Source organism: Salvelinus namaycush, chromosome 40, assembly GCF_016432855.1.
Source record: "Salvelinus namaycush isolate Seneca chromosome 40, SaNama_1.0, whole genome shotgun sequence".
Taxonomy (NCBI): Eukaryota; Metazoa; Chordata; class Actinopteri; order Salmoniformes; family Salmonidae; genus Salvelinus; species Salvelinus namaycush.
The window spans coordinates 19,106,942-19,131,793 of NC_052346.1; the positions used below are offsets into that span (position 1 = coordinate 19,106,942).

The 24,852-nt window shown below is 41.7% G+C and overlaps 1 protein-coding gene across 1 annotated transcript; it reads right to left on the reverse strand.

The window, feature by feature from the left end:
• Positions 1–7,319: 7,319 nt before the first annotated feature.
• Positions 7,320–20,876, reverse strand: LOC120033601 (actin-related protein 2/3 complex subunit 2-B). Its single transcript, XM_038980019.1, has 10 exons — positions 20,646–20,876; positions 19,619–19,653; positions 19,376–19,488; positions 16,626–16,671; positions 15,505–15,691; positions 13,759–13,852; positions 11,947–12,073; positions 11,384–11,484; positions 10,815–10,915; positions 7,320–7,779 (listed from the first exon to the last, which is right to left on the reverse strand). Exons 1-10 carry the CDS (start codon positions 20,717–20,719, stop codon positions 7,758–7,760), a joined length of 900 nt encoding a protein of 299 aa, XP_038835947.1. The 5' UTR covers positions 20,720–20,876; the 3' UTR covers positions 7,320–7,757.
• Positions 20,877–24,852: the final 3,976 nt, after the last annotated feature.

A 24,852-nucleotide genomic window follows, 5' to 3' on the forward strand; every position in this document is an offset into this window, starting at 1 on the left:
CAGCCGGTAAATGAAATACCACAGCAGAGGACTGCTGGCAGGGTGGATGGCAGATCTAAAAGAGAGGCACAATTTTATTAACTGACAATGATAATATAACTAAACAGAGTGAATGAGTGTAAGATTCAATCAGATCAAGTCTTAACAGGAAATATCCGACACCCGCATTTCTGATGTTTTGGCGGAGTCGGAGGTGTAACTGTGTTGGAGCCGTCAAACAGGTGAGCAACTACTCTTGTGATCATTGTCACGAAGCCACACCCTCCCACTCGCGTTAGATGTTGAGAAGGAGAAAGTATAAGCTCAAATTGAAAAACATTAAACGAAATGAGGATTTCTATAATTTTAATGGAGGGGTAGATCCCATCTCACATTCCAGTGTTCTGACTTAGAAACAAGGCTGCATGGGATACCTGTTAATGCCACTCTGTATAGCAGGTGCAGGGCAGACGATTGCAGCTGTGAGGGCTGTAGTTGAGCGAATAGGGGTGTAAGATCTAAAAGAGAGGGGCACAATTTTCTTAAGTGGAAATAATTATTCAACAAAACAGAAAGAGTGATTGAGTGTGTGTGATAATTACCTGGACCACATCACACTGCTTCAGGTCCACAAGCCTCTGGAAGTTCCATTGTGGCTCTCCAGGCCTGGAGCAGCTCAGTGGAGACACAGTTAACTGTCACCCGTCTAGCCTGCTTGGCAGATCTGAAAAATAGGCATTATTTTAATGACAAAGACTTGTCTACACACTAACCTAAATTAAGTGTTTTTGTTCATATCGGGCAAGCACGCAGTAGACTTCATTTTCCCAACTGCTCATTGTACTTACCCTGGCAATCTGTGGTGTGTGTGTGTGTGTGTGTCTCTGTGTTATTGTGACTCAGAAGTGCGTCAACTTGACCACATCCTTGTAGTAGGACATTGAGTGATTACCTTTGGAAACAATTGCTATCAACAGTGAACAGTAAAAAGGATATCAAACATTCAGATTTGGTTTGACAAATAGGCTAAATCATGAGAAGTTACAAACGTCTTCCCAGGTCCCTTCCTTTCTAAGGAGTTTTTGCTAGCCACTGTGCTTCCACATCTGCATTGCTTGCTCTTTGTGGTGTGTCTGTATAAGCACTTTGTGACATCTGCTAATGTAAAACGGGATTTATAAATACATTTGATTGATTGCCTGTATATGCTTCTATTCATGTCAGTAACTCTCAATCTAAATATGACCTTGAGTTATCTTACATTTCCTCAATAGGAAGTTGTACCTTAAGCAACACACTTTTTCCTGGTATTTCCTGCTGGGGACAGGGGGCTTCAGGTTTGGGAATGGAGGACCTAGAGAACTGTAATATTTACAATAATGAGCGCCTACATTTATGAATGAAACGAGCTGTGTATCTAACCTGATTGAGAAATGCTGATATGTGTATTTTCTTTGGAGAATCTGCCACTGAACCACACAATTGTATCTAGTGAGAGTGCACACAACCTTTAGCTTATTTGACCAGCTTAACAATAACATACTTCTTTCAAGGGAGACCTGGCATAGAGTGCAGAGCTCTCAAGTAAAAGACACATCCAAAGCAGCTGCTATTGTACGGATACTTTTAGATCTGTGTGTATTGTGGTTAATTGTTAGATATTACTGCACTGCTGGAGCTAGGAAAACAAGCATTTCGCTACACCCGCAATAACATCTGCTAAATATGTGTATGCGGCCAATACAATTTGATTTGATTTCCCTCGACTTATTCCACATTTTTGTTGTGTTACAGCCTGACTTTTTCTCACCCGTCTACACACAATACCCCATAATTTCAAAGTGAAAACATGTTTGTAGACATTTTTGCAAATGTATTGAAAATGAAATACAGATCTACATAAATAGTCACACCCCTGAGTCAATACATGTTAGAATCCCCTTTGGCAGTGATTACAGTTGTACATCTTTCTGGGTAAGTCTCCAAGAGCTTTCCACACCTGGATTGTGCAACGTTTGTCAATGATTATTTTCAAATTTCTTACAGCGCTGTCAAAATGGTTGTTAATCATGGCGAGACAACCATTTTCATGTCTTGCCATAGATTTTCAAGTAGATTTACAGTACCTTTACAGTACCAGTCAAAAGTTTGGACACACCTACTCATTCAAGGGTTTTCTTTAATCTTACTATTTCCTACATTGTAGAATAATAGTGAAGACATCAAAACTATAAAATAACACACATGGAATCATGTAGTAACTAAAAAAAGTGTTAAATCAAAATATATTTTATATTTGAGATTCTTCAAAATAGCCACCCTTTGCCTTGATGACAGCTTTGCACACTCTTGGAATTCTATTAAGCAGGAACTATTTGTCTGGTCGTGCGGACATACAGTGCCTTCGGAAAGCATTCAGAACCCTGGACTTTTTCCACATTTTGTTAGGTTACAGTCAACTTATAAAATGTATTAAATTGTTTTATTCCTCATCAATCTACACACAATACCCTTTAATGAAAAAAGCAGAAGCAGGTTTTTAGAAAGTTCTGCAAATTTATATATTTTTCAAACGGAAGTATCACATTTACTTAAGTATTCAGATCCTTTAGTTGTCAGTGATTACAGCATCGAGTGTTCATGGGTATGACGCTACAAGCTTGGCACACCTATATTTGGGGAGTTTCTCCCATTCTTGGATAGGGAGCATGGCTGCACAGCAATTTTCAGGTCTCTCCAGAGATGTTTGATCAGGTTCAAGTCCAGGCTCTGGCTGGGCCACTCAAATACAGACTTGTCCCAAAGCCACTCCTGCGTTGTCTTGGCTGTGTGCTTAGGTTTGTTGTCCTGTTGGAAGGTTGAACTTTCACCCCAGTCTGAGGTCCTGAGCAGGTTATCATCAAGGATCTCTCTGTACTTTGCTCCATTCATCTTTGCCTCAATGCTGACTAGTCTCCAGTCCCTGCCACTGAAGAACATTCCCACAGCATGATGCTGCCACCACCATGCTTCACCGTAAGGATGGTGCCAGGTTTCTTCCAGACGTGACGCTTAGCATTCAGGCCAAATAGTTCAATCGTGGTTTCATCAGATCAGAGAATCCTGTTTCTCATGGTCAGATTCTTTAGGTGCCTTTTGGCAAATGCCAAGCAGGCTGCCATGTGCCTTTTACTGAGGATTGGCCACTCTACCGTAAAGGCCTGATTGGTGGAGTGCTGCAGAGATAGTTGTCCTTCTGGAAGGTTCTCCCATCTCCAGAGGAACACTTGAGCTCTGTCAGATTGACCATCGGGTTCTTGGTCACCTCCCTGACCAAGGCCCTTCCCCCAATTGCCCAGTTTGGCTGGGTGGCCAGCTCTAGGAATAGTCTTGGTGGTTCCAAACTTCTTCCACTTAAGAATGATGGAGGCCACTGTGTTCTTGGGGACCTTCAATGATGCAGAAATGTCTTGGTATCCTTCCCCAGATCTGTGCCTCGACACAATCCTGTCTTGGAGCTCTACGGACAATTCCTTCGACCTCATGGCTTGGTTTTTGCTCTGACATGCACTGTCAACTGTGGGACCTTATATAGACAGGTGTGTGCCTTTCCAAATATGTCCAATCAACATTTTACCACAGGTGGACTCCAATCAAGTTGTAGAAACATCTCAAGGATGATCAATGGAAACAGGATGCACCTGAGCTCAATTTCAAGTCTCATTTCAAATGGTCTGAATACTTATGTAAATAAGGTATTTATGTTTTTATACACATTTTCAAAAATGTTAAATTTTTTTGGGGGGGTTTTGCATTATGTGGTATTGTGTGTAGATTTAATCCATTTTGGAATAAGGCTGTAACGTGATTTTTTGGGGGGAAAAAGTCAAGGGGTCTGAATACTTTCCGAAGGCACTGCAACATTCTGGCAGGCGGGCAGGACCTAGCTGTCATGTTTTCTATTCATCGTAACTAATGATGTTATGAACGGTTTCTCAGAGATGTTTCTCTACAAAATAAATATGTTCAACACATTGTTCTTGACTCTGTATCATCAATGCCTTCCAGTTGTCTTGTTCAAGACATTGACTATTGTTTTTATTACCAATGAGTTGTGCAATATTCCCTGGGTAGTAAGTGTAGTGTTGTAGTGGTGGGCCTAAAACTGCTGGACTGAAAATAGTGGCTGTGTGTTTACTGTTCACCCACAGAAACATTGACACTGATCTGAGGAAGTGAGGACTGGAGTTCTGAGGATTGGATCTAAGGGTGATTCTGCAACTTCAGGCACTTTGACCGTGCAAACTTTCAGAAATTAAAACTTATTCAAACACCATTTTAGCAGTATTGTACTTGTCTTTGATTTGTCTAGAAACTATATCTGATAATGGCTGCGATCATACTATTCAGGAATTTATATATTCTAGTCATTTTTCCCAGACAGCCATAGACAAATGTAATTTCCATCACGTCATTAAACATCCATTTTAGTTGAAAATGAAATATCATACAATTGATTTATAACGGATTTCTTATACATTTGTACATTAACTATTTAAAGTGATTTTTAAGGTTTTCCTAATATGAATAATTCAACATGACGCCTGAATGTATAAACTTGCCTGGTGACAACTGAAAACATTTATTTATCATGAAAAATAAGATATTTCCACCCAACCTTTTTGTGAGATTATGATAACCATGTGATTTCCATATCTAAAACAAATAAATGTATGTAAATTATATATAATATACTCATTTACCTCAAAAATATGGGTTGTGGTGGAAATGACAAGGTGTGGTGGAAATGACAAGGTGTGGTGGAAATGACAAGGTGTGGTGGAAATGACAAGGTGTGGTGGAAATGACAAGGTGTAGTGGAAATGACAAGGTGTGGTGGAAATGACAAGGTGTGGTGGAAATGAAAAGGTGTGGTGGAAATTATATCTACGTAAAAAAAAAACATGAAAACAGTTGAAATTGTTATAGCCAAATACATTTAAACTCAGTTTTTCACAATTCCTGACATTTAATCCTAGTAAAAATTCCCTGTCTTAGGTCAGTTAGGATCACCACTTTATTTTAAGAATGTGAATTAATAGAGAGAATGATTTATTCCAGCTTTTATTTCTTTCATCACATTCCCAATGGGTCAGAAGTTTACATATACTCAATTAGTATTGGGTCAAGCATTTTGTGTAGCCTTCCACAAGCTTCCCACAGTAAGTTGGGTGAATTTTGGCCCATTCCTCCTGACAGAGCTGGTGTAACCCAGTCAGGTTTGTAGGCCTCCTTGCTCGCACACACTTTTTCAAAATGCCCACACATTTTCTATGGGATTGAGGTTAAGGCTTTGTGATGGCCACTCCAATACCTTGACTTTGTCCTTAAGCCATTTTGCCACAACTTTGGAAGTATGCTTGAGGTCACTGTCCATTTGGAAGACCCATTTGTGACCAAGCTTTAACTTCCTGACTGATGTCTTGAGATGTTGCTTCAATATATCCACATAATTTTCCTACCTCATGATGCCATCTATTTTGTGAAGTGCACCAGTCCCTCCTGCAGCAAAGCACTCCCACAACATGATGCTGCCACCCCCGTGCTTCACGGTTGGAATGGTGTTCTTCGGCTTGCAAACCTCCCCCTTTTTCCTCCAAACATAACGATGGTCATTATGGCCAAACAGTTCCATTTTTGTTTCATCAGACCAGAGGACATTTCTCCAAAAAGTACAATCTTTGTCCCCATGTGCAGTTGCAAACCGTAGTCTGGCTTTTTTATGGCGGTTTTGGAGCAGTGGCTTCTTCCTGGCTGAGCGCCCTTTCAGGTTATGTTGATATAGGACTCGTTTTACTATGGATATAGATACTTTTCTACCGGTTTCCTCCAGCATCTTCACACGGTCCTTTGCTGTTGTTCTGGGATTGATTTGCACGTTTCGCACCAAAGTACGTTCATCTCTTAGGAGACAGAACACGACTCCTTCCTGAGCGGTATGACGGCTGTGTGGTCCCATGGTGTTTATACTTGCGTACTATTTTTTGTACAGATGAACGTGGTACCTTCAGGCATTTGGAAATTGCTCCCAATGATGAACCAGGCTTGTGGAGGTCTACAATGTTTTTCTGAGGTCTTGGCTGATTTCCTTTGATTTTCCCATGGTGTCAAGCAAAGAGGCACATAGTTTGAAGGTAGACCTTGAAATACATCCACAGGTACACCTCCAATTGACTCAAATGATGTCAATTAGCCCATCAGAAGATTCTAAAGCCATGACATGGTTGTGGCCAACGCGACTCAGGGTTTTCACAAAAGCGCCAATCTCAGTGTGAACGTCTTGCATGATACCAGGGTAAACGTCCTGATCATACTCCACCACACACCACTGGATAAACAGAGCTGTTTTCAGTGAAGCTAAAGTGAAATCAAAGACAATGCAACAGTAAACATGTCGTCTCCCATGATTGACAACTACAATTGCTGAAGTGTAAGATTAGGTTCTTTGTAAGACGTGTGGCATGTCAGAGTTGGCAAGAGCACAAGCAGATCTACCGTTTCTGCTGTACTGTACCTATGATAAAATAAAGTAGGCAGGCCTCTCCACATACTCTCCTCGGTATTACTCCACACCAGTTTGACAGCTATACATAACATTCCTGAGAAAGGATGTTGACAATGTGCCCATCATCCCCCAATCACTCAGTGGTGCCAACTTGTAACGACTGGTACTTTACCCTTGACTGAACTCTCAAATCCCCATTGTCATGTTCCCTAGCAAAAGGTAAAATTACATGTTTTTGTTATCTCAAGATAATGTGTTGTCAAAGGAGACGCAGCTACTGATGGAAAAGAAACTCATGGCTGACAATGATCTAAGGAAACGAGGTCTGGAGTTCTAAGGAACGGTATCTAGATGAAACGGCAAAAAAGAAACAAAACAACTTTGGTTGATGACGTGAGATGAATTTGTCAAACAAGGACTGAAGTTGTAAAGAATTGTGACTAGGACATGGCAGGTAGCCTAGCGGTTAGAGAAGCCAGCAACCGGAGGGTTGCCAGGTTGAATCCCAGGTCTTAAGGGGAAAATCATGCAGGAAGTTAGCTGGCAACGGGAGGGTTGCAGGTATCACATCCTAGATGCCATCGCCTGCCGTTGCGCCCTTGAACAAGGCACTTAACCCCCACAATTGCGCCGTAGTATGGCAGCCCCCTTCTCCAACCTGTATGTGTACCTTTTTGTCTTTTAGAGGAGTTGGGATAAAGTGCAAGGCACATTTCCGTTGGACCTTGTACAATTGGACAAATAAAGTAATGTTAATGTGAGATTAAGGTCTGTGAAACCACAACACAGAAAATAATGATTTTTATAAGACTGGTTTATTTTTCCAATGACAATGGTACAGACAACATGGAAGCATAGAGAGGAGGTGGGGAGAAAGAGGGGTTCTGATGTTATGGACACCACCAGGGAGGGAGGGAGGGAGCAAGGTAACAGTACCAAATGGAGTAAAAGATATCGTATCAAAACATCATATTTTTTTATATATATATTTATATAGGACTAATAATTATCTTTTAACTATGCAAAGCAAGGAATGCCCTTTTTATTTTTTTAAGCCTCGATTTCTACTAAGAGACAACTTTATTCAAAGAGACAACTTTATTTAAAAAAGACACAGGATGGACACGCGCTGGGCGGGGCTTTAGGGGCCTGTGATCCTGTCCAATGTGGAGTCGAGTCTCAGTGTGGCACGATTGGGCATGTCCAGGGGTCAGAGTGCACGTGTGGACCAGCCTCAGCGGGAGAACGTCTTGCCCCTGAAAACAGACATAAAAAACAATTAGCCAGAAATCAATGAAAGAGTCTTGCCACACAGACACTTTATTGGCAGCTCGCTCTAAAGCCTATTCTACAGAGGGCTTGGCATTACTGCTTCTAGGTGTTATTCCGTCAATGTTTTAAAGGAAAACCCTCTCGCCACGAGGTCCAAGGTAGGCTCCTCGCTGGCGCTGACTAGGTGACAAACTTGTTGAAATGTTGCAGTTGAAAGATATAGTTGACAGCTGAATGCAGATACAGTGCCTTCAGAAAGTATTTATACCCCTCAACTTATTCCACATGTTGTGTTACAGCCTGAATTCAAAATATATTCCGCCCCCTCATCCATCTACACACAAGACCCCATAATGTCAAAGTAAAAACATGCTTATTTTACAAATTTATTGAAAATGAAATACATGGGGCCTTCCGAGTGGCGCAGTGGTCTAAGGCACTGCATCGCATTTTTTGAAGCGTCACTACAGACCCAGGTTCGATCCCAGGCTGTGTTACAACCGGCCGTGACTCGGAGTCCCAAAGGGCGGCACACAATTGGCCCAGTGCTGGCTGGGTTAGGGGAGGGTTTGGCCGGGGGAGCTTTACTTGGCTCATTGCGCTCTATAGCGACTCCTTGTGGCGGCCCGGGCACCTGCAGGCTGACTGTCAGTTAAACAGTGTTTCCTCCAACACATTGGTGCAGCTGGCTTCCGGGTAAAGCGGGCAGGTGTTAAGAAGCGCGGTTTGGCGGGTCATGTTTCGGAGGACGCATGACTCGACCTACGCCTCTCCCGAGCCCGTTGGTGAGAAAAGGGGGGTAAAATAAAGAAAAAACATATATACAGTACCAGTCAAAAGTTGGGACACCTACTCATTCCAGTTTTTTAATAAATTGTACTATTTTCTACATTGTAGAATAATAGTGAAGACATCAAAACTATGAAATAACACATATGGAATCATGTAGTAACCAAAAAAAAGTGTTAAAATATATCAAAATATTTTATATTTGAGATTCTTCAAAGTAGCCACCATTTGCCTTGATGACAGCTTTGCACACGCTTGGCATTCTCTCAACCAGCTTCATGAGGTAGTCACCTGGAATGATTTTCAACTAATATGTGTATCTTGTTAAAAGTTAATTTGTTGAATTTCTTTTTCTTAACCCTCTAGGTGTTATAACTACCATTCCTGTAGGTTCACTCCAACCCTGTTTCTGGAGAACTACCATCCCAGCGCTCCATACATTTTCTTGATCGCCAGTATTTACTACAACTAGTCAAATTTATTCCAGACATCCGACTTCCCTTTTACCTCCTGCGCAACCAGTAAACATTCCCGTTTCGAGTTTGTCATGTCCTCTGCGACCATTTTGCTGTCACGTGTGTTATGGTGTTCAGAGTATGTTAGAACCAATTTATTGATGTGATTATGATATGCTATAGGTCAAGCCCTATTGGTCACGTGCATGCGGAGCATACATGTGTCACGTAAAGAGAGCAAGGTTTGAGGGAATAAGCAATATACACACTGTTGATGTGTGGTGGTCGCTGCAGTAGAGAGGAGAGAGAGAGACAAAGGATGTTCATCACAGTCGCTCAATGTCTTTTTTTTTTTAACACAGCAAGTCTGAGCCCGGCACAATCAAATCAAATGCGGTCAGACTCCCTCTAGTCATTTGTCTTAATTATTTAACCAAACAGTTCGCTTACAGCATCCGACAAGCTCAGTATATATAGTTGATTTGATTAAAAGACATTCGATGAGTCTATATGGAAAAATACACGTTTAAAAATGTTGACCAATAGATTGGTCGAAAGAACAGACGACTCTTGGTCAACACACAAAAGGTCAGCACATATGGCCTTCGTGCAGGAGTAAAAAAAATACAGACACCACACCTTCCAACTAAATGTTGACCCAACTATTTCAACTACGGCTGACTAAATCCCAGATAGTGAAACAAGAGTTCACCCCTGCTTCCTTCCACCCAGAGCTCCCTGAGGAACACTGCCATACAATTCCCCAGTCAGAGTTAAATATTCATATTTAGACATGGGCTCTTCTGTTTCAGACAGATAGGGGGAGTGCTGGTCAGATCCACAGATCCCACACAGAAATAGGGACCAAACTGAGAGTGAGTGGGGGCAGCTTGTAAAAATTCCACCTGAGCCCACTTCAAACAGCGCTGCTAGTGTCAAAGCAGTTCTAGTAGTACACACACAACGAACTAACAAACACACAACTGTTGAAACAAGACCGCCCTCACAAACACAGTAGCCTACAGACACAAGAACATTACAGGAGGGTTCTAAGGAATCTGTAGAATCTATTCTTTTATCAGCTTCTAAGGACTCTTCAATCCATTCATTTATCAGCTGTGGTTTGGGCGAAGGCTGCAACTTGGTACCAGAGATGTAGAGAGAGTACACACTTCCACCCTGGCTCTCTCTCCCCATCTGACTGCTGTTCACCACACAGGCGCCGATGCGTGTGTGTTCAGTGTTGGTATTTAATTAAGAAAGGAATGTCGAGGTGGGCGAGGGACGTGAAAACATTTCACACAAAATAAAATAAAGCATTATCAGGGACAATAAGATCTGGGGACATGGTGAAAGTAGCCAGTGTGCTTCAATAAATGATAACAGATGAACTGATCTCTTTGAGAACAGGCTGCACTCACAGGCACACAGCTCCAGCAGAGTGAATTTCCCATATGACTTGTTTTTAAGGACAGAAGTGTCCTACAAGCAGTGCTGCTAGCTAGAGTCAACGTTAGGTCACGTTTTGTTCGAGCAATGGCTGGAGTGCCAGGTGGGCGGGGCTTGCACTTTTGGGACTATTCCATTAGTTCCAGACAAGCTCAATCAAGCACAGTCCAGGTATGGGACCATATTCTAAAAGCATCTGAGAGTAGGTGTGCTGATCTAGGATCCCCTCCCACATGAACATGTAATACTATCCATAGTGAGCTAAAAGGCTAAACTGATCCTAGATCAGTATTCCAACACTGGAGTGAGCAGCAGCAGTAACTTACGACATGGTCTTCATCTCCTTCTTCTCAGCGTCGGGTCGAGCCCTGTTCAACACCTTGAGGAAGTCAGAAGTCTTTGCCCTCATACGTGTGTGGATGTAGGCCTGGAAGTGGGGGGGGGACAGAGACATACCTTAATACACACCTACTGGACCAACAGCTCACTGACACACACACTAACTGACCCAACTGACCTCAACTCATACCAAGCAGGAATCTGAAAAGCACATATTTACACGGCCGTAACCTTTTACGATGGAAAGCCCATCAGATACCTTTATGATCACAGATTGCAGGGTTTTACCATGCTAGTGCCGGTAAAGTAGGGCAGGTAAAGCAGGGCCCTAGTTAGGGCAGGTAAAGTTATTCCCTCAACCCTTGCTTAATCTATGTCCAGAAAACTGTTCCTTTACATGGTAGTGCAGGTATGGTAGGGCCCTAGTAAGGGCAATAGTTAGTGCTCATCTTGGAGCACTATATTGGGTAGTGCAGGTATAGTAGTGTCCTAGTTAGGGCAGAGCAGAAGCTGGGACTAATAGGGTCCTAGTTAGTATACTAGTTAGGGAAGTCACCTTGGAGCACTTTATGTGGTAGTGCAGGTAGTCCCTGAAGGTGTGGATGAGGTTGATGGTGTTGTCTCTGGCGTTGGCATTGGTGTGACGTGGGAACAGGACTGAGAGGACAGGAGAAATAACACACATTAACACAAAGACATTGGAATTAGGCCGATGACTGACCTGATATTCAAGCTAATGTTTGTTTATGATCATCCACGGACTACTTTCTATCATGTCACTAGCGTTGGATAACTGACTACTTTCTATCATGTCACTAGCGTTGGAAAACTGACTACTTTCTATCATGTCACTAGCGTTGGAAAACTGACTACTTTCTATCATGTCACTAGCGTTGGAAAACTGACTAATTAATTGCATGTCTAGTTTAAGTTAAAAAAAATATATTTAACGGTTACACAATTCAGCTCTAAGCACTATATTGTACAGTGCACCCATGTAATTCCCAGGAAGGCCCAAAATCCCATTTAGAAGTTTCCAGGAATCAGAATGGAATAAGCAGAAAATCCAGAATCCTCCAACCAGGATTTCTGGAAAAGCTGGGAATGGTTGGTACAGACCGAAGGTGATGTAGCCGATGTTGTCTCCAACGGCGGCGTCAGTGTCCTTCAGCTCCAGGGGCGGCTCCCGGTGGCTGAACAGAACCTGGGGGGCAGTGTGACTGGCTCGCCGACCCTCCTTAAACTCCTACACACAGAGAGAGCAACACAGACAGACAGTGAGACACATACAGCGAGCGACACACACACTAAGGTTGTCCATGACAAATACCTAATAGTGTAGAGAGCAAATGAGATATTTCATAAATCATTTGCACAGACATGGAGGTGACGGGGTTTCTTCATTACTGTAGTGAACTACCTTTAGGCAACAGTGCAAAGATACTTAGGCACCCTTTCTCCTTTTCACAACCACATGGACAACTACATACTGTATTGTAATTACAGCATCTTGTACCGTACATAGTGCTGCCAAGCTCATTTTAATCATGTGAGAGGCGGTTCCTGTTAAGGGTAATGAAAACTTGAGTAGGGATGCACGATATATCAGTGAACATACCTATAACGTAGGTACATGATGTAATGACGCCACGTAAAATTTTGCGCTACACAGCATTCCAAACTTAGCCCACAATGTCTGCTGTGTGGATCGAGCAGTCATTTGAAAGAGTAAGAACATTTCAGCGAGACAACTCAAAGGCCAAATCCATTAACGCCAAGATAATAAAATTCGTTGTCCTTGACAACCGTTCTCTGTCGTGGGTGATGTTGGCTTTCGCCGACTGGTCGAGCACCGATACACACTACCAAGTGTGCTATTTTTCAGATGTTGCCCTACCGGAGTTACACAGTAATAGCGTCACAGCTATTAGCTTCACGACACACATTTGGACCAGCGATATCAGCCCCATGAGCATGCAGAGTCTGACAGCACAGTGGGTCGACGAGGATTTCGTAATGAGGAAAGCCGTATTTCATGCTCATGAATGTGCTGGTTGTCATACTGCTGCTGCCATTTCAATGGCATTTGAGAACATGTTTGAAACATGAACACACTAGCTAGCGCCATTCAAAACTACTGACTGGAGAAATAAGCTGATCAACTACAGCCGTGATGCCCTCTGTCATGGCATTGAAACGCCTGCTCAACAAAACTGCCCACACAGGCTGTGAACGAGCGAGTCGGTGACATTCTCTTTACTGTGTCGCCACAATGCTCGATGCTATGTACAAGGACCGCTACCTCGATGCAGACTTGAGACAGGGTTTACGTGAGATGTTATACACAGCTGGACAAGATGGAAACAGATACAGTGCGCACCAAGGAAGAGGCCACGGACAGACAGAGCTGAAACTTCACCGCTTGACATGTATGATGAAATCCTGGTTGAGACTGAAACGACTGAACAACGAAACAGCACAGCAAGTAAGTGAAAGAAATGAGATTTGATTGTTTCACTGGTAATGGGGACATAAGTACATGCCAACAAAATAACTTTTTTGTCAGTGTGGTAACCTTTATTTAACTAGGCAAGTCAGTTAAGAACAAATTGTTATTTACAATGACGGCCAAACTCGGACGACGCTGGGCCAATTGTACGGCGCTCTATGGGACTCCCATAACGGCCGGATGTGATACAGCCTGGATTCGAACCAGGGACTGTAGTGACGCCTCCTGCACTGAGATACATTACCTTAGACCGCTGCATCCATGTGTGTGTTAAATAGTTAACTGTACTAGAATGCTTAAAAGGCCACTAAAATGTTAAAGATCTGTATCGGGTTTTTTTGTCAAGGGAAATATTGGATATCGGTATCGGCCAAAAATGTAATATCGGTGCATCACTACTTGAGAGAGAAATATTGTTTTACCTGCATGAACACTTTCCCAAGGATGACATCATCGTCGTCTTTGAACACTGTGCTGAACACCACCGTCACTCTGTCCTTCTTGGCCTCCAGATACCTGAGGACAAACACAGAAACATGTCAACAGCCAGTAGTCACCTCGGTGACATGGAATACTGGCAGTAAAAAAAAGGAAGGTTTCTTGGATTTAAAAATATATACAGTACCAGTCAAAGGTTTAGACACCTACTCATTCAAGGGTTTTTCTTTATTTTTACATTGTAGAATAATAGTGAAGACATCAAAAATATTAAATAACACATATGGAATCATGTAGTAAGCAAAAAAAGTTAAACAAATCAAAATATATTTTATATTGGAGATTCTTCAAAGTAGCCACACTTTGCCTTGATGACAGCTTTGCACAGGCTTGGCATTCTCTCAACCAGCTTCATGAGGTAGTCACCTGGAATGCATTTCAATTAACAGGTGTGCCTTGTTAAAAGTTCATTTGTGGAATTTCTTTCTTTCTTAATGCTTTTGAGCCAATCGGTTATGTTGTGACATGGTAGGGGTGGTATACAGAAGATAGCCCTATTTGGTAAAAGACCAAGTCCATATTATGGCAAGAACAGCTCAAATAAGCAAAGAGAAATGACAGTCCATAATTTCTTAAAGACATGAAAGTCAGTCAATACAGACATTTAAAAACTTTGAACGTTTCTTCAAGTGCAGTCGCAAAACTATCAAGCGCTATGATGAAACTGGCTCGCATGAAGACCGCCACAGGAAAGGAAGACCCAGAGTTACCTCTGCTGCAGAGGATAAGTTCATTAGAGTTACCAGCCTCAGATTGCAGCCAAAATAAATGCGTCGGCGTTCAAGTAACAGACACATTTCAACGTCAACTGTTCATAGGAGAGCGTGAATCAGGCCTTCATGGTCGAATTGCTGCAAAGAAACTAACTAAAGGACACCAATAAGAAGAGACTTGCTTGGGCCAAGAAACACGAGCAATAGACTGACCTTCATGTCTTAAAGTAATGATGGACTGCCATTTCTCTTTGCTTATTTGAGCTGTTCTTGCCAAATAAGGCCATCTTTGGTATATCCACCCCACCCACTACCTTGTCACAACACAACTGATTGGCTCAAATGCATTATGGAATGAAATTCCACAAATTAACTTAAGGTACACCTGTTAATTGAAATGCATTCCAGGTGACTACCTCATGAAGCTGGTTCACAGAATGCCAAGTGTGCAGAGCTGTCATCAAGGCAAAGGGTGGCTATTTGAAGAATCTCAAATATAACATTTGTTTAACACTTTTTTGGTTACTACACGATTCCATAGGTGTTTTTTCATTGTTTTGATGTCTTCACTATTATTCTACAATGTAGAATATAGTAAAAATAGAGAAAAACCCTTGAATGAGTAGGTGTTTTTAAAAGTTTATTCCTTATGATTTATTTTAGACTGTTTTGCCATTTATGAATGTGTTATTCAATGTGTTTTTATGGGCTATGGCAGTAAAGGCAAAATTCTATATTTCAACAAGTAATTATTTTGATACCTACAGGGGTCCTAAAATTCCAAATCAAATAGCTAAATGATCCATGTCATTACCACCTTAAAACAATTCCATATGTTTTAGTAGAACCCCCCCACCCAAAGCCTCAGACTTTTAGTGGTCAACAACAAATAGCATCCTTGCTTTTGTCTATGTTACTTCTATACATTTTCATCCAGGCAGTGCAGCGGCCACCTACATGGACTCGTCGTCTCTGTAGTGGACCACGGCCCTCGTCTCTCCCTCCTTGCCCTCCTCCTGGAACTTGAAGTACTTCTCAAACACAGAGGCGAAGCAGTTCCTCTTCAGCATGCCCGCCTGGTGGATCACTTCCTCCTTGTTGGCCGGGACCGCATCCAGGTCAAAGATCAGGGACACATTGTAGCCTAGGAGACAGCCAATCACAGACAAGATCAGCTATTGTTCGATATAATTATTAAATCGCTAGGAAACTTCTTAGTAAGAGGTTTACTAACTACGACATGGTGTCGATCTTGTGTCAATCTCTGAAGGGAATGGGGGTCAAAACCGGCCTATAGTAAATTACAATAAATACTAATAAAACCCAAACTCTGCATTGACTTTCCAACAAAGTAAACTATTAAGCAAAAAAAATGAACAACGTGTTGGCCTAAATGCAAAGCGTCAGCCCTGGTGCCAACCAAAGACAGCGTATCACCCAGTAAACACTATCTATATGTAACAGTATAACTTTAGTCCGTCACCTCGCCCCGACCCGGGGGCGAACCAGGGACCCTCTGCACACATCAACAACAGTTACCCACGAAGCATCGTTACCCATCGCTCCACAAAAGCCGTGGCCCTTGCAGAGCAAGGGGAACCACTACTTCAAGGTCTCAAAGCGAGTGACGTCACCGATTGAAACGCTATTAGCGCGCACCACCGCTAACTAGCTAGCCATTTCACATCGGTTACATATAGTTTCAATCGTGGAGGAGGATGTGGGTGCATGGTGTTATTTTAATTGAATGTGTCTAAACTACAGGCTGTGGACAAAACTAAAGCAGGAAAACAAGAAGCAGTTAATTTTTTACATTTGAGTCATTTATAGTGATTTACAGTCACAGCTAGATGGTAGGACAACCACATAGTGCATCTCAGTCATAGTTAGCTACTTCATTTAGGAAAAATGTACTATCAGCGAAGTCAGTGGTAGTAATATAAGTCTGGGTGTTGGACCTCCATAAGGGATTGGCTATATGACGCGCTGTCGATAATTCTCTGAGCAGTTGGAGTCATTAACATGGTGACAGTGGTAACTTACATAGGGAGAGTGGACCGTAGTTACATAATACTTACACGCTTCGGGTGAAACCAGGAAGTTCCCATAGACCCGCTTCAGCAGCTGAAAGGAGGGAGGGATTTGGTGTGTTATTAGGGACAGTAACAGAGATCACAAAAGGCACCGACAGAGTCCGACACCAGCTATGCAACATCAGAGAGCTAGAGTGGACTGGTAGGGGTGGATGTCTCAGTGTAGATAATGACTAAGGGGAGATCATAAGCCTTCCCCTAAAACAGCGGTTACCTGTCAATGTGGAATCACTGGAATGTAGCTCATGTTCTGAACAAAAAAGGCAATAATATGCAAATCCAGCATACAAATTTTAAAACAGAGGAGATTACATAACTTCTATTATAAGACGCTGTACTGCAACTCAGTTTCCTTTACAGTAAAACTGCAAGAGTGCACCATTGTGACACAGTATTTATGTATTGTGTAAATCTATTATGTAACATGTAAAGTGGAACATTTCTACACGAAAATGTGTTTTGTTGTGGGTTAGTGAAGAAAGGTGACAATGTGTACCAACATTGAGTGACTGAAAAGGACAAGGCTTGATTAGCTGAGCATGTTCTCACAAGGCCACTTTATTTTTGCAGTAGTTAAACTAGCTTTCTAAACCACTACAATGAAGAACGGAGCTGGAAGTAGGAAACAAGGCAATGAAGGCAGACATGTTCTATGGTCAGGTGACAGGACTGGGACATGATCTGGTCCTTTAAAAACACACCACTGTGCAGCAAGTGATATAGGTGTTCCTTTCCACATGATCTTAAAGTGCTCGACAGGTAAAAGCAATACTGTTAAAACCTATCCAGTCCTTTGATCCAGTAGTGCTCACAGAGAGTAAGAAAACAAGGAGTGGAAGACTACAGGAAAAGCAGTCATGGTGTTCATTAGGCTACATTTAGCTGTCTCAGTCAGCACTTCCTCCGTATAGGGTGAGTCAGAAACCACTTCCTGTTTCTATAAGAAACCACTGCTGCTGCTTTCTTCCATACATGGTGAGGATGTACAAAGCCCTGACATCCTGCTTTACAGACATTTCTCCTTTTTCACATAAAATGAAACATCTACTCTGACACACATTTTAAACTACAATTGAAGCTATGATGAGTGCCATGGGTTCGTTTTTGTCACGATCGTCGTAATCCTCCTCGTCTGAGGAGGAGCAAGGATCAGACCAATATGCAGCATGGTATGTATCTATATTTATTTGAATACTTCTTTGACACGAACAAAAACAATAAACAAAACGAAACCAACGACGCTACAGTCCTGAACATGTGAACCTATAAAACAAAGAACGCAACGAACAGGAACAAACTATACAAAAACAACAAACGACCGTGAAGCTACAAAACGGAAGTGCAGACACAAGCAACTAACGTAAAGACATAGACAATCACCCACAAACTACCTAATGACTATGGCTGCCTAAATATGGCTCCCAATCAGAGAGAACTATAGACAGCTGTCTCTAATTGAGAACCAATCTAGGCAACCATAGACATACAAACACCTAGACTGAACACTGCCCCATAAACATACAAAAAACCCTAGACAATACAAAACACATACATCCCCCATGTCACACCCTGACCTAACTAAAATAATAAAGAAAACAAAGATAAGGCCAGGGTGTGACAGTTTTCAAGCATTACATTTTTGTAATTTAGCAGACGCTCTTATACAGAGCAACTTACAGTAGTGAATGCATACATTTTCATCCTTAAAAAAAATATATATATACACTGCTCAAAAAAAAAATATATATATATGTGACTCGTTTCAGGAAACTGTATGTCGCACGTCACTACTTCACAGGACCGCCATTTGAACGTAAACCTTTTTTTATTTATTTTTTATAAATCAAAATGTATTTTTTTTGCAAGAAATGCATTCTGGAAGAATGCCTTAATAACAAACTTGTATGTCATATGTAAAAACAAATAAAGTTGTTAAATTACGAGCCTAGTTGATTTAGTCATGGAAAGATACAGCATCCTTCCTGCTAGCAATGATTGGCTGAGAAAAGGAGTGGGCTGGACATGCTGCGAGACGAGTTCGGATTGGTCTGCCATATAGTACGCTTCTGTCTATAATATGAGCTTGTGAGTATGTGTAGGTAATCCTTTTTAATGCTGATAAAAAAAAGAAAAGCTATCAGGTAGTAGAACTGCATAAGTGTTGCTCTCCTCTTTCTGGAGAACTGAGTTGTGAAATCAGTGGAATTAGAGTCTGATAGCTAAGGAAAAACTTTGGGCATTTGATTGCAAATATGCAGGGGGAGTCCAAAAGTTAAATCTTTGGTTATTTAGTACATAGCCTCACATGTGAATCATTAAATAGATGGGTGGGGCTAAAGCTTAAAAGGGTGTGAATGATGCTGAATGGGTGTAGATAAAGAAGAGCTCTCCAGTAGGTACCAAAAAATTCAAGGGCCATTTCCTCAAAAGTGAGGTTACATGTTTATCAACTTTCAAAGCAGAATTACTTTCCCAATGTTCCTCATCTGTAGTGTATGATATACAATTTTCTAGCGCTGAGTCTCTACCTTGATCCAATGTAAAAAACACAATTTCAAATTTTGCTACATAAGACCAAATCGAGCCGGTCGGTCACATATACTGGTCCCCCGTGGGAATCGAACCCACAACCCTGGCGTTGCAAGCGCCATGCTCTACCAACTGAGCTACACGGGACATTTCTGTAGATTGAATGAAGGGCAAGGGAGGTACAGATGCTGGTGTGTGTGTGTCACCTCATCAGCTCCGTGCTCCTGCAGCTCCTTGTAGAACTTGAGGGAGATGCTGACCATCAGCTTGGTCTTGTCCCCATCGGGGTTGGAGATGTGGTAGAGGACACCATCGAAATCTACAGTTCAGAGAAAAGCCATCAGTTACAAACAAGCACCCACCTGGACAACTCACTCCTGAAAATAGCATAATATTGTTAAAACTGCATGGTACTGCGTGGAAACATTAACCACTAGTCCTTAACTCACCTGCAAATGTCACCTCCACTGCCTCTGGTTTTGTCCTACAAATAGAGAGGATTATATGTCAAATATGTATGAAACTGAATGCATGATAATATAACAAATTCAGACATGTTTTGTTGAGTAGTCTTAACTATAGACAACGCTTAATTTGCTGCCAGTATAATAATATTCTGCAGCAGCAGTTACCATGTTGGCATATTCGTGTAAAACCATTTTGGTTTTCGTGCAACTTGCAATTGTATTTCAAGAAACCACTCCTTGAGGTTTAGAAGTTGTCTATAACTGCAGTTCCTCTCCCCAGAGAGTTGCACTGACAAGACCCAACTTGGGGATGCTGGAATGCGGAAGAGGCCAACAATGCGATGGCTTATATAGTGCTAGCAGCTATCTAGTCTGATTATTCTCTATTCATTTCCTGAAATTGAACGACTCTAGCTAATACAAGGTTAACCCATAACGATACGTTCTCTTTCTCAATTCAAAGCAAACTAGTTAGCTACTATACCATGAACTAGAAAAGCAGATTCCCTTGTATTGCGGTGATTAGCATAGCAGCCAGTGATAGGTATAGTTAGCTAGCTAACAAACACGGCTGGACATATTTTATGTGAAAGCCACCATCATCATAATTGAAAAATTGTCAGTTCATTGGGACAATAAATGAGGGGATGCCGACAAGCACACGTAAGCTAGAGTTCGCTTAGCGTTACCCCCTTATTGGGGCTAGACAGTTATCAGATAGGCTTCCCCTGCCCAGCTAGTCTAGCTAGCCAAAGCTAACCAGTGACAGACACACCCCAGTGTTCCGGGTAAGCGATGTCTCTTGCAGAGGCGCGTGACACTTTATTCAGTTAAATCAGAATATTACTGTACGTGTCAAATCTATAGTCCCTGTTCTGTCAATTCCACCAGCCGCACATTTTCCATCCATCATTCATTGTCGACCAAATAATACTGGCCAGACATTAAGATACGGCTACTGTTAACTATTCGGAAGCTAGCAAGCTAGTCTGGAACAATGATTTCTCACCCATTGGATGCGCCGTCAAATTTCAACGTCAGCGTCTCTTCTATAATCCGGTTGTTGATTTCTAGCAGAATCATTGCAGCGGACTGGAAAATACGTTTATATCGAAATATAAAACTTGTTTTAGATCCTTAGGCTTCTTTGTGTCAAATTCTGCAAATGTTTCTTCCCTGACAGACCGCTGTCGGCTCTTCCGCTTATTTCATTCCGGACCCCAAAGTAAGGTTGCTCACAGCACTGCCTGTAAGATTGTGGCTGATATTGGTCTAGATATAAAATGTGCACACTAATTGCTTCAATTTTTATTATAAACTGGGTGGTTCGAGCCCCGAATGCTGTTTGGCTGAAAGCCGTGGTATATCAGACCGTATACAACGATTATAACAAAACATTTATTTTTACTGCTTTAATTACATTGGTAACCCGTTTATAATAGCAATAAGGCACCTCGGGTGTTTGTGATATATGGCCAATATACCACGGCTAAGGGCTGTATCCAGAAACTCCACGTTGCATCGTGCATAAGAACATCCATATACCACACCTCCTCGGGCCTATTGCTTAAATAACTGCTCACCTTCCTTGTGTGTTTTTGTCAGATAACAAAACACATTTAAATCGTTCATGGTTCCTTCGTACTCCTAGTAATAGACAAACCACAAGTTTGTAATGTAGTAGGCTATGTAATGCATATATTAAATATACTGTATATATACAGTATCAGTCAAACGTTTGGAAACACCTACCCATTCAAGGATTTTTCTTTATATTTACTATTTTCTTCATTGTAGAATAATAGTGAAGACATCAACACTATTAAATAACACATATGGAATCATGTAGTAACCAAAAAACTGTTAAACAAATCAAAATATATTTTTTATTTGAGATTCTTCAAAGTAGCCACCCTTTGCCTTGATGACAGCTTTACACACTCTCGGCATTATCTCAACCAGCTTCATGAGGTAGTCACCTGGAATGTATTTCAATGAATTTGTGTAATTACTGCGCTTGAGCCAATCAGTTGTGTTGTGACAAGGTAGGGGTGGTATACAGAAGATAGTCCTATTTGGTAAAAGACAAAGTCCATATTATGGCAAGAACAGCTCAAATAAGCAAAGAAAAACGACAGTCCATCATTACTTTAAGACATGAAGGTCAGTCAATGCAAAACATTTCAAGAACTTTGAACATTTCTTCAAGTGCAGTTGCAAAAACCATCAAGCGCTATGATGAAACTAGCTCTCATGAGGGCCGCCACAGGAAAGGAAGATCCAGAGTTACCTCTGCTGCAGAGGATAAGTTCATTAGAGTTAACTGCACCTCAGATTGCAGCCCAAATAAATGCTTCACAGAGTTCAAGTAACAGACACATCTCAACATCAACTGTTCAGAGGAGACTGCATGAATCAGGCCTTCATGGTCGAATTGCTGCAAAGAATCCACTACTAAAGGACACCAATTAGAAGAGACTTGCTTGGGCCAAGAAACATGAGCACACAGCTCGGACACCCATGCATACCCCACAAGACATGCCACCAGAGGTCTCTTCACAGTCCCCAAGTCCAGAACAGGCTATGGGAGGCGCACAGTACTACATAGAGCCATGACTACATGGAACTCTATTCCACATCAGGTAACTGATGCAAGCAGTATAATCAGATTTAAAAAGCAGGTACAAATACACCTCAAATCAAATCAAAGTTTATTTGTCACGTGCACCGAATACAACAGATACAGTGAAATGCTTACTTATGGAACAACGGTGACTGTGAAAAGACACACATAATGGTACAGACACATGCATACCCACACATTGTGATATTGCTGTATGGTGGTATTGAACATTTTGTGTTGTGGATATGTTGGGGTGTAGAGATGTTATATGATGTACTGTTTTATCTTTAGCTCATTCAGTACAAACATAGTTCACTGTTTTATCTTTTGTTTTATATGTCATGTGGGACCCCAGGAAGAGTAGCTGCTGCCTTGGCAGGAACTAATGGGGATTCTTAATAAATACAAATACACTGTCATCAATTTATTTAGAATTCAAGGCACACTTTACCAGCATGGCTACCACAGCATTCTGCAGCGATATGCCATCCGATCTGGTTTGTGGGACTATAATTTGTTTTTCAACAGGACTATGACCCAAAACACACCTCCAGGCTGTGTAAGGGCTATTTGACCAAGAAGGAGAGTGATGGAGTGCTGTATAAGAAGACCTGGCCTCCACAATCACCCGACCTCAAACCAATTGAGATGGTTTTGGATGAGTTGGACCGGAGAATGATAGAAAAGCAGCCAACAAGTGCTCAGCATATGTGTGAACTCCTTCAAGACTGTTGGAAAAGCATTCCTCATGAAGTTGGTTGTGAGAACGCCAAGAGTGAGCAAAGCTGTCACCAAGGCAAAGGGTGGCTACGTTGAAGAATCTAAAATATTGTAATTAACACGAGGGGAGACAGTGAGATGGTTTCAAGCGCAGAAGGTGTTTATTGCAAAATACCACAGGAGGAGGCAGGTAGCTGTGTCCAGGGGTAGGCAGAAGGTCATACACAGGGGGGTCCAAAAGGGAAACAGTACAGGCAGGGAAAAGGCTAGTAACGTAGTCCGGGAGATCAGGCAATAGGTAGATAACAGGAAATCCAATAAAGTACAGGCAGGGAATAGGCATAAACTATCATACACAGGAGGCGTAACTCACAGGCCACAGCGCACTCTGAAAGCCATGTGTCACAAAACAAACAATACCTCACAGTGATGGGGTGCAAAAAACTGAACTAAATAGTGTGTGATAATGACATTCAGGTGTGTGAAAAGGTGATTAGAATTCAGGTGATTGGGATCTGGAGTGTGAGCTGGAAAGTGAGCTGCATTCAGGGGATCTACGTGTTTGAGGGTGTGAGTTGGAAGCAGACATTACAAATATAAAATGTATTTTGATTTGTTTAACACTTATGGTTACTACATGATTCCATATGTGTTATTTCATAGTTTTGATGTCTTCACTATTATTCTACATTGTAGAAAATATAAAAAATAAAGAAAAACCCTTGAATGAGTAGATGTGTCCAAACTTTTGACTGGTGCTGTATACAGTATATAAAACTAATGCATGCTATATGTAGGCTTATGCAAATTAATGCAACTTCATGTGTTCATATGGTTGATTTGAAAATACAGCAATCCGAGCAGCATGGCCTAGCTAGAATGAGGAGGCATGTGTAGCCAATACTACCCCCGCGTTAAACATGATTTTATGGGCAAGGATCTTCTGATGGTACAGTGCGCCGCAATTGTTGCAACCCCTATTACTAGCCTGTTCAACCTCTCTTTTGTATCGTCCGAGATCCCTAAAGTTTGGAAAGCTGCCGCGGTCATCCCCCTCTTCAAAGGGGGAGACACTCTAGACCCAAACTGTTACAGACCTATATCTATCATACGCTGCTTTTCTAAAGTCTTCGAAAGCCAAGTTAAACTTCTTATGGCTGCAGGGGTAGTATTGAGTAGCTTGGATGAAAGGTGCCCAGAGTTAACGGTCTGCTCCTCAGTCCCAGTTGCTAATATATGCATATTATTATTAGTATTGGATAGAAAACACTCTGACGTTTCTAAAACTGTTTGAATGATGTCTGTGAGTATAACAGAACTCATATGGCAGGCAAAAACCTGAGAAGAAATCCAAACAGGAAGTGGGATTTCGGAGGTTGGTCGATTTTCAACCCAGCCCCTATTGAATACACAGTGGGATATGGATCTGTTTGCACTTCCTACGGCTTCCACTAGATGTCAACAGTCTCAACAGTCTTTAGAACCTGAATGAGGCTTCTACTGTGATGTGGAGTCGGATGGGAGCTGTTTGAGTCAGTGGTCTGGCAGAGAGCCAGGTCCTGGTCATGCGCATTTCACATGATAGTGACCTGCGTTCCATTGCTTCTCTACAGACTAAGGAATTCTCCGGTTGGAACGTTATTGAATATTTATGATAACAACATCCTAAAGACTGATTCTATACTTAGTTTGACAAGTTTCTTCGACCTGTAATATAACTTTTTGAAGTTTTTGTCCGACGTTCGGCTGGACCTGCATGAGCGTTTGGATTTGTGTACTAAACGCGCTAACAAAAGTAGCTACTTGGACATAAATAATGGACATTATCGAACAAAACAAAAAGTTATTGTGGAACTAGGATTCCTGGGAGTGC

What these genes read in the sequence shown, in the direction of transcription:
- LOC120033601 (XM_038980019.1), bottom strand. Translation starts at nt 20,719, where the DNA reads ATGATTCTGCTAGAAATCAACAACCGGATTATAGAAGAGACGCTGACG. An exon ending in TACAGAGACGACGAGTCCAT is followed by an intron (nt 13,853 to 15,504) that starts GTAGGTGGCCGC and finishes GTTTGTCCTCAG; the next exon opens with GTATCTGGAGGCCAAGAAGG. An exon ending in TTGGGAAAGTGTTCATGCAG is followed by an intron (nt 12,074 to 13,758) that starts GTAAAACAATAT and finishes CTCTGTGTGTAG; the next exon opens with GAGTTTAAGGAGGGTCGGCG.